Below are 13,733 nucleotides of genomic sequence, written 5' to 3'. Positions count from 1 at the left end.
GGCGTGATCTCAGCTCAGTGCAACCTCCGCCTCCTGGGTTCAAGCAATTCTCCTGCTTAAGCCTCCCAGGTAGCTGGGATTACAGGTGCCCGCCACCACGCGCAGCTAATTTTTTGTATTTTTAGTCGAGACAGGGTTTCACCATGTTGGCCAGGCTGGTTTTGAACTCCTGACCTCAGGTGATCCACCCACCTCGGCCTCCCAAAGTGCTGGGATTACAGGTGTGAGCCACCACGCCCGGCCTAAAACAAACTTTTTATTTTAGAATAGTCTTGGATTTACAGAAAAATTGCAAAGGTAGTACAGAGTTCCCATATACTCCACACCCAGTTTCCCCCGCGGTTAACATTTTATACCTATCAATGATGATCTGTTACTGCCTCAAGTCTTGCTTTATGCAGATTTCCTTAGCTCCTCCCCGCTGTCCTTTTTCTGTCCTGAGATCCCACATCGCAGTTGAGTTTTTATGTCTCCTTAGGTTCTTCTAGACAGTTTCCTAGAAATGCCTTGATTTGATGTCCTTGACCGTTTTGAGGAGTACCATTCCCATATCCTGTAGAAAGTCCTTCAGTTGGGGTTCATCTGATGTTTTTCTCATGGTTAGTCTGGGGTTATAGTTTAGCAAGGAAGACCACAGAGGTAAAGTGCTATTTTTATCACATCACACGAAGGGCGCATACTGTCACCACTACTTATCCCTACTGACGTTGACCTTGACTACTTGGCTGAGGTGCGTCAGGTTTTTCCACCGTGGAGAAGCTTTCTTCTCCCCTTGCCACGCCGTGATCTGGGCGGGGAGGTGACTGTGCAGCCCACTTCCATGGCCGCCTTGAGGGGAGCATCTACGGAAACTGTTTGGAATTCTGCATGGGGGATCTGTCTCTTCTCTCCCATTCATTTGTTTTATTCAATCATTTGTTGATATCCGTATGGACTCTGGGGGTTATTTCTGTGCTTTGCGGTCTAAACGCTTACCATGTCCTTTTGCTGCTCAAATTGTTTTCGCTTTGGAGCTATTTTAGTTGGCTTCTTTGATGTACCACCATTGTGTTTTTCCAGCACTTCCTTACTTTCTGACACTGCAAGATGTCCCAGGCTCATTTTGTATATTCCCTGCCCTGGCCTAGAATCTGCCATTTCTCCAAGGAGCCCTGGTTCCTTTTATTGGAAAATAGCATTAAAAACCACCATCTGGGCGCTGACTTACTTTTTTGCAGAATCACTCTGGCTGTTGTGTAGATAGCAGGTAGAGCAGGGCAAGGTGACAGCGTGACACTGGAGAGGTTGATAGAATATAGGCCAAGCGAGTAACAACCAGAGCTCCTGGACAGGTGCTGGGGAGCAGCTTCTAACTCAGTTCAGCTGCACGACTTGAGCCCACACCCAGTTTCCGTTACTGTGGGCCAGGCACAGGGGAGGGTGGCAACAGCTACCTTTTCCTGAGTGCTTGGTGCAGGCTGGGCAGTGTTTAGTTTTCTTTGTTGTACTGTCTGCCTATATGACTGGTATGTGTATCAGAGAAAGAGAGAGATTGATAGAGAAGCCGCTCTAGTTACCAAGAGTTACCCTTGAAGTCTGGGCCCGTGACGGATCCCATCTGCCTTAGTGGGAGTATAGGTTCTCCCGCCATGGGGGGGCCCAGGTCTGTCACTCCCAGGGGCCAGGCAGAATCAGGGAGTGGCCCTGATGTTGGTTGCTGGGTGTCTCAACAGTCATTGTTCTCAGGGCCACCCTGAGTATCCATACCTGTCCACTCTGCATGATTTTCATCATTTCTTGCATTTCCAGGAGGTCCCCAAGGCTGAGGGTTTCTGGACTTGAGGACCTGATGTATTTCCATCACATGCCACATTCTGGGCTTCAGAGGTCTGAGGGTGCATTGGGGAGGTGTGCCCTCAGTCTTCCTGCCAGCCAGCCAGGAGGCAGGGTCTGGATACCCGGCCCTGCAACTGAGAGTCTCAGGCTTCCTGTTCCTGAGGCCCTGCTGATGAGAATGGGGCAGGAGGCATGGGGCTGGCTTTCTTCCCGTCCTGGGTGTGCACACTGCTTGGCTGGCCTTCTCGGCTGCAGCATCTATCACTGAGGTGTTACAGTGTTTGGAGTGAGCATGTCCCGGGCCTTATCTTTGTAATCCCTGTGCAGTCCTGTGAGGTAGGGAGTAGATTCATGCCCATTCAGCATGTGAAGAGCCTAAAGCTGAGAGTATGGAGTTTCCTGCCCAATTCCAGGACACCCCAGCAGAGGCAGGATTCAAAGCCACGTCTCTCCAACTCCCAGCCACAGCAAATGGTGGTCTGAGTGGTCACATCCACGTCTTCCCAGTTCCCCACCCCCCACACCTCTCCTGTCTCTGCCTCAGCCTGGGAGGCTGGTGTCTCCTTGCACACCTCCTCACACCCTCTCTGGGTGCGCAGCACGTCTGGGTACTGGGAGTGCCGTGGGACTGCTGGCTGCTTAAAGTTCTCCGGGGCCAGGAAGGCCTAGAGGATTGTGTGGGGCTAGGGGAGGCTCCTGATGTGTGTGGGGAACCCCCTCAGGATCCAGATCCCTGCCTCTACCTGAGACAGTCCTGAGGCCTCCAAGGAACAGGTGAGTCCTCTGCTGTCTGACACATCAGGGACAGGGCCAGCGGTGAGCCTCCTGGCTGGGAGGTCTTTTCATAGCCACCCAAGTCACCAAGCCGAGAGTGAGAGAGGCTCCTCCTGCTGCCTGCACCTGAAGGCTCCCAGCCCTGTGGGGCATGTCCCGGGAGGCAGGGACAAAGCTCCTCAGTGCGGTGACCTCTTTTTCTCCTAGTCCACTTTCTTGAGTCTGATGACCTCCACGGCCAGCGAGGCAGCGTCCTATGAGTTCACCACTCTGACGTGCATTCCCGGGGTCATTGAAGTAAGTGGCTGTGCTGGGCCCAGAAGGAGAAGGGGCGCGGGCTTGGGTTTGCACTTGTGCACGTGCCCACCATGTGTGAGAGGCAGGGTGATGTCCCCATGCCAGGACAGGCTCCGGACGGAGCTGCTTTGCCCTCCAGCACTGGCACTTCTGGGGATCCTAGGTGCTGGACCCCAGAGATGCCTCATGGGGCCTGGAATCGGGAGGTCAGGCCAGCATGTGGCCACTCTGCCTGGTGCCCCTGTGCTGACCTCCACAACACCAGTGCAACTCTGGCCACTAATTGCTGCTTGGCTGGATCCCCCTGCCTCCCCATGAAGCTTCACTGCCTTGGGCTGTGTTTGCTTTGGGCAGCTGGGTGTGTGGCCTTGAGTTTCCCATGGTGAAGCAGTTTATTTGTGAAGCCCTGGTACCATCAGTGACGAGTGTTGTGGGACTGGGAGATGCTGGGCCCTCCCTAGGTGGCTACTCAGCTCACAGGCTGAGGTCAGCACCGGGCTGGGTGGTGACGAGGCTTGGACTTGGCCACAGGTTGGCACCTGGGTTTCCCTCAGCCCCTGAGCCCTAGGCCCATTGCAGACGTCCCAGGTCCAGGCAGAACCTTCCCAGTGGAGGCCCAGCCTTGCCTTACCTTTTTTCTCTTCTGCATCCTAGTACAAAGGCGCCAACATCCAGCTCCTGGACCTTCCCGGAATCATTGAAGGCGCAGCCCAAGGTGGGAGGCAGGGCAGGTGTGTGGGAGGCGGGATGGAGCTCTGTTACTGATTGTTGAAACTGGGTATGGCTGTCATGGAGATCACCCTGGATCCCTGATCCATTACCCAGCTTTCCAGAAAAGACAGGCTCCAGTTCAAATCCTTGGCACCACACTAGCTTTGTGATCTTGGGCAAGTGATTGGGTATCTCTAAGCCAAGCCTCAGTTTCCTCAGCTATAGAATGGGCATGATAATACTTAATTTATAGCACAGTTTTGAGGATGAAGTGAGGAAATGTTCAGGAAGCATTTAGCCTGGGGCCTGCCACGTGGTGGGGTGGGGGTAGGACAGCCATTATTATCCTGTTACTCCTTTTATGATGGTGGTGGTGGATTTCCTTCTGAAATAAGTCTCTGTGAGTAAAACGTGGATTAAGAAAAATGACAAGAAAATCATTTAGCTTGTGCTGGTATGTGGCAGAGGCCGTGGTAGGTCTGTAAAGGGCAGGAGTCCAGGGCGCCCTGGGCAGGGTAGTGGTCACATGGGTCCAGGTATGTAACTGCATCCCTCCACCCATCCAGGAAAAGGCCGTGGCCGGCAGGTGATTGCTGTGGCACGCACGGCCGATGTCGTCATCATGATGCTGGATGCCACCAAGGGAGAGGTGCAGAGGTCCGCAGGGTGGGGCATGGGGCAGGCTTACATGTCTGGGGAGGGCCAACGTGTCCCTGAATTTGTACTGGGTGTCCTGTGGGTGCTTGGCCCTTTCACACGTGAGAGTAGTGGTAGCACTTTTCACAGACTAAACCCAATGCCGCCTAGCCCAGGGCGTCTTCTCAAGGCTCGTGTCCAGCCAGCACAGAGGCGTCTTGGGGCTGGGGGCCAGGGGGCTCGGCCTGGCTCTGCTTCCTGTTCACAGAGGCACAGGTACCCCGTCACTGCCCAGAACCTGCCAGGAGCCCAGCCCCAAGCACAGAAGCATTGTTCATCCCACGTCCTGGCAGCAGGGCCCACCAGGCCTGCCTCCTCAGGACCAGAAGGAGCACCCTCATGTGGTCACCTCGTGGGGGCTCCACCGCTTGTCTGTGTACCACGACTGTAAACCGGGCCAGCCCCCTCTGGGACTGTGGCAGAGTTTAGAAGCTGCTCCAGGAAGGAGTGCACTCCGGGTTGCTGGGGAAGTGGGTGGAGGACAGAGTCCGTGTCTGGGTGGGGAATGACGTCCTGTGGAACAGGAGGCCTGGCTCTGGACCACCTGTGAGGGCCTGTGGGGTGCTCCGCCTAGGTCTCTGCTGGAGAAGGAGCTGGAGTCCGTGGGCATCCGCCTCAACAAGCACAAGCCTAACATCTACTTCAAGGTGAGGCACCTCTCTGGCCTTCGGGCCGTGGGCACGGCGGTTTTGAGAGTGCATTGACCAGCAACCGAGGCCATGGGGCCGTTGCTGTGGCCCCGCGGTCAGCAGCTCTCCCTGCCCCCCTCTCCTCCTTTAGCCCAAGAAAGGCGGCGGCATCTCCTTTAACTCGACAGTCACACTGACCCAATGCTCGGAAAAACTGGTGCAGCTCATCCTGCACGAATACAATATCCTTCCCCGAAAGACAAGGAGGGAGGGCAGCCACCACTGTCAGGGCCCTGGGAGGACTGACCAAGACAGGGGGCCTCGAGGCCCAGGGTGGCAGCAGGTCACCCCCACTGACCCCTGTCCATTTGAGCAGCCTCTGGGAAAGCTCCACACTGGCAAGGCTGCAGCCACACACTTGACAGTGGCTTCTGGGCTCCTCACCGAGTGCTGGGCACTGTGGTAGCCACATGACACCTGGAAGAAAAAGACGTCATGGGAAACAGCCTCTGAGGACTAGGGGTTCCTAGCCTGGAAAAGCCTCAGGGAGAGCTGGGGAGAGGGTGGTGCATCTAAAGCAGTGTCGGGGGCCGTTTGGGTTCTGGGGCCCTGGAGGACAGGGCAAGGCCTCGGGCAGAGTTATACCTGGCATATAGAGAACTCTTAGAGTCAGATGTGAACCCCTCGTTCCCAGAGGCATGTGAGCAGAGGCAGGGTGGCCCCCAGTGGAGAGTCCTTCATGGGAGAAGCTGGGTTAGACCAGCTTTCAGATGCTCCTGGCACTAAAACCCAGGCTTCCCCTGAGGGGCTTGGGGGATTCTAGCAGGTACCTTTTTCTCCCTGCCTGGCCATCCAGACTGAAATCCTATATTGATTGAAACCTTTAAATACTATGGTTCGTCTGGGGAAGAAAAAAGAGAGGGCTTCCAAAGCTTTCCAGTCTTGTAAAAAACCTTACAAGCAGATAACCGCCAAGGTCCCATGCATCTAGCATATTTCCTGCTCTGCTCTTTGGGGCCCTCCGCTGAGGGGGCACAGGGGCAGCTGGCACACAGATTGCCCTTAATCAGAGCCCCTCAGAGATCTTCAATGCAGAAGTGCTCTTCCGAGAAGACTGCTCCCCAGATGAGTTCATCGATGTGATCGTGGGCAACCGGGTGTACATGCCCTGCCTGTATGTAAGTGCAGAAGGGAGCCCTGGCCTGGCACTCGGCCTTTCTACCACATGCGTTTCCTGAGCTTCTGGAACCTTGTGAGAGAAGCAGAAAGAGTCTGAGGCTCCCCCCTCCCTTCACCTCACCTCAGTGGCTGCTTGCTTCTTGCCGATGTGGAGATCTTGAGACCAGGGTTCCAGCCTAGCCTTCCCCACCCTGAGGCAGCAAGGGGGAGGAGGGCATAGGCTCAGCTCGCCGAGGAAGGGCTGCAGCTGGCACAGGGCGATGGAGGCCCTTTCCTGGGTCCCTTGCTCCTGTCCTCAGCACCGGCCTCCACCTTTTCAATCTCAGGTTTATAACAAAATCGACCAGATCTCCATGGAAGAGGTGGACCGCCTGGCCCGAAAACCCAACAGTGTGGTCATCAGGTGAGGCTGCCGGCATCCTGCCACTCTGCTGTCCTTGCTCTGGGCTCTGACCCCAGTTGTCAGGCCTCCCAACCACTTTGGCTGTGGAGGAGGAAAAGCCAGCACAGCCTCCAGCAGTACACAGCCCTCACAGAGCCCAGGGCAGAGGACTTTGTCCACGAGGTCAAGGAGACACTGCAGGAGGGTCCCCTTCATGGCTGCGGGAGGCACTGGCCTGTTCCAGTTGTTAATTGCTATGGGCAGGGCGGGTGATGTCTTGTGGGCTCTGGTTAAGAAAACAGAAGGATTTCATCAACCAAGGTTGAATGGTTAAGAAACTTCTTAACTTAGTACTGAACCAAGGCCCCCCGCAAAAAGCCCTGGGTGTCAGCCTACCTATCCTGGTGCTCTGGAAAGTGTGGCTTCTGTCTGATCACGGCTCAAAGGGGAAAGGGAACTAACACTCTCAGGCTCTGGTCACCTACTTCCTGCCCTCCTTTGCAGGGTGGGTCCCAGGGGTACCACCCACACAGGCTGTTTGTTCACTTGCCAGCACCGCCTGGCAGGTTCCTCTCTGGGGCACACTGATTCAGGTGCTTCCCTTTTCTGGTTTCCTGGCTTGAAGCCGGCGCTCTGCAGCTTCACAGTGAAGCTCAGCCGACAGTACGGAGAGCTTAGGGACCAAGAGGCTGGACAGTGCAAATGATGGTTGAGGGTCCTGGCCTGAGTACAAGGACCGTTTTGTGGTGGTTGTAGCTACCACAAAGAGCAGTGTCCGTCCCATAGCACAGCCTCAGCTCTTCTCCTTCTGCTGTGTCCCAGGCCTTAGAGGGGCTGCCATCCTTAGGGCTGACAGCTCTACACCTTTACCTGCTCGTGCGTAGAACGGCTCTACAGAGGGTAGGACACAGCTCAGGATCACACTGCAAACGATTAAGCCACGGTCGACCCTAGGCCTGGTGCCTCCAGAGCCTCGGTTCTCTGCTCTTCATGCTGAAATCCCTACTGGACTTCCTGGCAATCCCTAGCTCCTCTCTGCAAGGAGTGAGCTCTGGGTCCCAGCCTTTGCCCTTGGTCCTCACTGCCCCCGGCCATCTCCCCATGGCAGCCCTTCATCAGACACAAGCTACAACCCTCCATAGGGCACGGTCTTGCCAGCCCCCAGGAGAGATGCTGACCCTGGTTGACTGTGACCATGATTGGTGTCCAGAGGCACTGGCAGCAGAAACATCAAGCTGCCATCAAGAGTAATGGGCTTGTTTCCCTGTGGGCACCGGCGAGCCACCTGGCCTTGGTGCCCACGCTGGCCAGTGGAAATTGTCCCCTCCAATAGTGAGAAGTGGAGACCCAGCCTCTGAACTCACAGGGGCCCCTGCCTGACTGGCTGCCTCCCACTTTGCAGCTGTGGCATGAAGCTGAACTTGGACTACCTGCTGGAGATGCTTTGGGAGTACTTGGCCCTGACCTGCATCTACACCAAGAAGAGAGGACGTGAGTTATGTTGCGCGTAGCCGAGAAACAGGCTGAGCTTCATCCTCCCTAAAAGGCTGCCAGGCCTATGGGTGGTGCCCAGAGACCCCAGCTCCAGCTCTGGCCTGGCTTATTTAGACACATCTCAGCTCTTTTCCCCACTGGGCACTGCTGGTTTTGAGGGTGCCCTGGTGGGGCAAGGCTACCTCGGGGTCCTCACTGGCTGCAGCAGTTAGTGCCATCCTGACCTCCCCTCACAGTGACAGGCCCCACCACAGGGACGTTAGTGACCTGAATCCACAAGAGCCCTCCCCCACCCATCTTCCTGGTGGGTGCACACACACATATGCCCTGGGGTCCCAGCTGCTGAATTTGGAGCACTTTGCATCAACCCCGACCTTGGCAGCAAGAAGTGAGCTACAGTTTCCCTCACGAGACTCCAGCATCCCTTCGGGCCCTGCCTGTTCAGTCTAGATCCTGGTCTCTGTCGTGCTGTCACGGCGGATGGGTGGCAGGCAGTGTGATCCTGGCCTTTGATTTATTTTGAGTCACTGTGGTCAAGTCAGGCTTATAGAAGAAGGCGCAGGGATATATGCCGAGGGCGTGCTGGATATGGGGGACGTTAGGCCAAGGCAAGGAGACCGAAAGGGCCTCTGCAGCCAGCTCTTCCCTCGGGCAGAGTCATGAGGCAGCAGTGTGGGTCCTCGTGTGTGGTTGACGCTCTCCCCGTCTCGCCCTGCAGAGAGGCCGGACTTCACAGATGCCATCATTCTCCGGAAAGGGGCCTCAGTGGAGCACGTGGTGAGTTGACAAGACCTGTCCTAACAAGGGGTGGGAGCTCTGCGTGCCCCTTGGAGCTCTGTTCTGCCTAAGGTGCCCTGGGCCAGGGGTGGGCTCTGCTGGTCTCAATCGCAGATGCTGACACACAGGCTCTGAAGTTGGACAGTCTGGGGCTGCGTCTGCAGCACCCCTTCCTAGCCATGTGCTGTGCCTCCAACCTCTCCTGTGAGGGGGGATGTGCTGCCTGCCCCCTGGGTAGTCAAGAAGTCACGTTGAATGAAGTCCAGCCTGTAGGGCACTCAGCACACTGCCTGTAGTGCATAGATGCCAGTAACCCTGCTCCCATGCCATTCAGGCGTCAGTCAAGGAGTGGGGAGTGGGGCTAGCTCAACACGGAAGTCAGGACAGGTTTCAAGGAGGCGACCTGAGCTGGCTTGTAGAAATAGCGGGTCTGGCAGTGAAGAGTTGGGGTGGGGAGCATGCCAGATAGGGGAGCGGGCATGCACAGGCCCCAGGGGAGGTGCTCTGAGCACAGGGAGCATGAGGCTGGCTGCCTTTCTCTGTCCAGAATTCTGTCACCTGAACATGACCCTGTAGGCACCGGTGGTGGCGAGGTGTTGGGCCACGTGGCCGTCCTTCTGGGCTGTTGCTTTCCCAGGTGTTATTTTCCTCAAGCTGATTTCTTCTTGGGATCTGTATCATGGAAGCAAGGGACACTGTAGGCCCAGCTGTCCCTCTAGCCCCTTATGACAGTGGTGGCTGGGCTTGCAATCTGGTCTCATGCATTCATTCCTTCTGCAAGCCCAGCATCAGGTTTCTGGGTGCCACCCTGGAGGTGTTGAACAAATGAGGCCACGCAAAGTCCCATCTCTCTAAGACCTAGGCTTGAGATCACAGCAGGAGGAGCCAAGGAGACTCACGATTACCCTCCTGAATCCCTTCAGACACTCACGAGTGACAATGCTGGGCAAGCTGAGTAAAATGTAAGACCCATTTGCAGGCCAGAATCAGCCACCTTCCCATCTCTGTCAGGGAAGTGAACCTGCAGACCTGGCACCGCCTCCGCCCCAGGGACACTGGGCTGAGGCATTTTGTCTCCCACTGGGACCTGGAACACTTGTGGGCATATGGGGGGAGGAGCCATGTCACACAATTGCAGAGTCCCCTCCCCGCCGCCCTCCACTGTCCCACCATCAGCGTGGCAACCAGAGATCCACACTCTCAGGGCAAATGCTGGCTGCCCCTCCAGGGTCCCCTTCCAGTTTCAAGTGACATCTGGGACCCCTGTGACCTTCGTCCCTACCAAGGAGCACTGGAGGGTGTACGCTGCCCTGGGAGTTGGGGTGATGTGATGTGTGGGAGGCTTCAGGCCACAGGTGGGGCCAGGAGGAGTGAGAGACAGTGCAGTTGAGCTTGGGAAAGGGTTAGGTGGAACCTCACCTCTCTATCTGTCTCTCTCCTGTCCTCCAGTACCACCGCACCCACCGGTCACTCGCCAGCCAGTTCAAGTATGCCCTGGTGTGGGTAAGTGTCTGGGTGGGAGGCAGGCAGGGGGTTAGACCCAGCAGAGCCCCCGGGTTAGGCATGGAGCAAGGCATTCACATTCCTCTGCATGGTGTTCCTGTCCTTCCTGTGGGGATTGGCATGACTGTGTGTCTGTCCTCCATAGAACGTACATGCCAACCCAGGCTGGACATGGACCTTCCCCACCCTTTTTCTTTTCTTTTTTCTTTTTTTTTGAGACAGGATCTGGCTCTGTCTCCCAGGCTGGAGTGCAGTGGCACAATCACGGCTCACTGCAGCCTTGACTTCCTGTGCTCAAGCGGCGATCCTCCCACCTCTGTGTCACAAGTAGCTGGGACTACAGGCGCACACCAGCATGCTTGGCTAATTTTTCATGGAGACGGGATCTCGCCATCTGGCCCAGGCTGGTCTGGAACTCCTGAGCTCAAGTGATCCTTGAGCTCAAATGATCCTCCCATCTTGGCCTCCAAGAGTGCTGGGATTACAGGCATTAGCCACTGTGCCTGGCCCTCCCCCACCTTTGAGGTCAGGGATGGTCAAACCACTGCGGACATCCTGCTGCCTGGGGCCCCCACCTTACGCCAGCATTCACCCCCAGGACACACACCCTGGGGACATCTTTCTTGGCCTTGCCCTTGGCCAGTCCAGGCTGAGGTGACCCCTGTGTCCCCATTCCTCACCCAGGGCACCAGCACCAAGTACAGTCCGCAGCGGGTGGGCCTGACCCACACCATGGAGCACGAGGACGTCATCCAGATCGTGAAGAAGTAATGGCGCCTGCCAGGCCTCCAGCCCACCTGCCTCATCTCCCTGGGGACGTCGGTCCTACTGGGACACACAAACGCCCAAACAGAGAAATACAAATACACACACCCCAGGAAGCGGTCTCTCAAGTCTCTGCTATTTCCAGAAGTTTCTTCAATAGGCAGATGAAGAGCGCGTTGGGGCAGAGGGGTTCGGCTGGAGGCATTTCCCACAAGACTGAGGCCTCTCGTGGGGTTTTGAGTTTGGAGTGCTGGGCCTACATCTGTGCCCCCGGCCCCTGCGCTGAGGGAGCAAGCTGCCCACCTGCCGGCCAGCCGGGGCCTAAAGCAGATGGCATGCTCAGTGCCAGGCGGGAAGCTGGGCCTGCCTGGGTCCCTGGAGGCTGTGGCTGCTGTTACAGCACCTCCCTCCCTCAGCTCCTGCCGGCTTCTCTGACAGTCGGGGTGGGGGCCCTTCCAGGAAGAAACCCCCTTGGGTCCTCCACTCAGGGCTGTCCAGGATTGGAAGCAGAGGTTAGTGGCTTCAAAGGCCCAGCTGACACCCTCCACAGGCTAAGGGATGTCCTAAAGTGCCTCCCCCTCTCTGACCCTCCCAGGGCAGCCCCTGCCCAGCACAAAACCCGCAGACCCTGGCTCTGCACGCCTGGGCCGGGGACTTCTGAGTTTAGAATCTGTTTTCTAAGTCCCCAGTTCTGGCTCTCCTTTCTGAAATGAAGGATTGAAAACTGTTCCTGTTCAGACTGAGAACACTTGGTAAACTTGCTGAACAGTAGCCAGGTTGAGTCAGGTGGGCACAGGTCAGGCATTGAGGGGTAGCAGTGGGCCTGGGAGTTGGAGAGGGTGGAGCCTCGATCCCCAGGGCAGCCCCAGGCCATGGGTGGCAAGGAGAATGCAGGGTTCCTCACCCAGGCACGGGCAGGCTCTGCCAAGGGGGTTGGTCAGGGGTGTCAGGCCCAGACTGGCCCCTCCAGAAGGGCTTGGCTGCCAAGGTGGGCAGCATCCCAGGAGGTCCTTGTGACCATCTGGGGTGGTAGGGAGGCTCCCCCATGAGAACAAGGTGGCTGATCATTTCCTGTTGCCTCAGAAGCCAGGAGCAGAGGGGCTGGCAGGGGCTCAATGAGTGCCTACTGTGTGCCAGGGACAGTGCCAGGCCCCCCACAGTATTCTGCTATCCCTCGGAAGCTGGTGTAGGTTGTACAATTTATGAATGCAGAGCCTAGATGTAAGACCTCTGAGCAGCAGGGAAGGCTTCCTGGAGGAGGTGTGCCTTTTTGGTGGGATGCAGCAGGTTCTGTGAGGCTGTCAGGAGAGGTAGAGAGCTCCCAGGGGCCTTGGGCCCAGCTGGAATGTGGAGCAGGCCCAGGCCCAGCTTCCGGGCTGTTTGTGGCTCCCCTGTCAGCTGCTCAGTCCTTTCCAGAGACAAAACAGGAATAATAGACATCATTAAATATACATGGGGCCCCAGGCTGTTGGCGTGGTGGGCTGGGCCTCCCTTCCCCGTAACACCGAGCTGCTCTGCTGGGCCGATCGTGCTCCTGGGCCAGCCAGAGGACCCCCATGAGGCAGCATGCAGGCTGGGAACAGGCCACAGGATCCAGGTAAGGGGACCCTAGCCTGGAGTACTTGGAGTTGGCCACTAGCTACCCTCCCATCCCAGGCTGCAGGGGCAGCAGCAGAGCTGGGGCCTCGCCCTAACTCACCTTGAGGCCCTTCGCTGCCTCACTTTGTTCATCTGTGAGGGATGTGATGCCCACGCAGCCCCCTCCTGGTGATGGTGGGATACCAAGACCGGCAAGGGCTCAATGGCTTACCTGGGCCCCTCTCCCAACAGCCCTGATGCCTGGCCATGAGGCCCTAAGTGAGGGTTTCTATCTGGGTGGTGGCCATTCCCACTTCCACTTTACAGGCAAGGGCTCTGGCCCTGGGTGAGGTGGGGAAGGCCTTGAGTTCACACGGTGTCAGGCTGAGTCCAGGCCTTGGATTAGATCCAGGCCTGTTCCGTGCCCCAGGCTGGCTGACAAAGGCTGGAAAATGAGGCCAGAGGCTGGGGGGTCCTCAGGCTGTGAGGGCTCGGGTGAGAGGCTCCTGCCACGGGGTCGCATGTTCCTCACCATGGATGGGCTTGTTCCTGGGCTAGGTCTGCGTGTGTGGGGGCCAGGCAGGCACTGCAGCTCTGTTGTGCCCTGGGCTTTCTGGATCTGTGGGCAGGATGGTTGTATGGTCTACATTTGCATGTGAGAAAGTGAGCGAGAGATCATGCAGCTGTGTATGCCCAGGTCAGTGTGAAGTGGCAGTTCGTGGTGCCCTTAGGGCTGGGGAAGCTCCCTAAGACCCCCTCAAAGGTCCCAGACCCCCCCCACCAACCTGGGTGAGCTCCAGGCTTGGGTCTCACCCTGTCAGCCACCTTGTTCTCATCACTCACACTCCCTGGCAATCACAGGCAGGGGTATGCACCCTCGCCCAGACAGCAGAACTGCACTCAGCTCCCAGCTGGCATCCCTGCAGCCTCCCTGGGGTCATCTGGCTGCAGCTTTAGAAGACTCAGGTACAAAGGAGCCAAATAAATGAATATTCATCTGTCCCATGCCTGTGCATTCGCTCATTCTCCATCTTTCTTCCTCTCCAGCTTAGATTCCACAGTTTCTCGTTTCAGAACCCTCCTTTGGCAAGAAAGCCAAGTCGAGAGTTTCTGCTTCCCACTCTGTCCTTCTC

General features: G+C 56.9%; 1 protein-coding gene across 3 annotated transcripts in view; it reads left to right on the top strand.

The window, feature by feature from the left end:
• DRG2 (developmentally regulated GTP binding protein 2) overlaps nucleotides 1-11,747 on the top strand; it is a 19,666-nt gene extending 7,919 nt beyond the window's left edge. Inside the window, exons 3-13 of one of the 3 annotated variants that reach the window (XM_017514935.1) lie at nucleotides 2,797-2,886; nucleotides 3,541-3,601; nucleotides 4,164-4,254; nucleotides 4,868-4,940; nucleotides 5,074-5,164; nucleotides 6,003-6,100; nucleotides 6,428-6,504; nucleotides 7,886-7,974; nucleotides 8,696-8,754; nucleotides 10,204-10,257; nucleotides 10,942-11,747. In XM_017514935.1, the coding sequence (XP_017370424.1) occupies nucleotides 2,797-2,886; nucleotides 3,541-3,601; nucleotides 4,164-4,254; nucleotides 4,868-4,940; nucleotides 5,074-5,164; nucleotides 6,003-6,100; nucleotides 6,428-6,504; nucleotides 7,886-7,974; nucleotides 8,696-8,754; nucleotides 10,204-10,257; nucleotides 10,942-11,028 (870 nt within the window). In that variant the 3' untranslated portion in view covers nucleotides 11,029-11,747. Of the gene's footprint in view, nucleotides 1-2,796; nucleotides 2,887-3,540; nucleotides 3,602-4,163; nucleotides 4,255-4,867; nucleotides 4,941-5,073; nucleotides 5,165-6,002; nucleotides 6,101-6,427; nucleotides 6,505-7,885; nucleotides 7,975-8,695; nucleotides 8,755-9,535; nucleotides 10,168-10,203; nucleotides 10,258-10,941 lie in introns of those variants that run through there. The other 2 variants (XM_037733577.1, XM_037733578.1) reach the window with 2 other exon arrangements.
• The last annotated feature ends 1,986 nt before the right edge of the window (nucleotides 11,748-13,733 follow it).

This window comes from Cebus imitator, unplaced genomic scaffold (genome assembly GCF_001604975.1).
Source record: "Cebus imitator isolate Cc_AM_T3 unplaced genomic scaffold, Cebus_imitator-1.0 Scaffold538, whole genome shotgun sequence".
NCBI classification, from domain to species: Eukaryota; Metazoa; Chordata; class Mammalia; order Primates; family Cebidae; genus Cebus; species Cebus imitator.
Note: the sequence above shows the minus strand (reverse complement) of the source record. Positions and strands in the feature narration are given on the sequence as shown.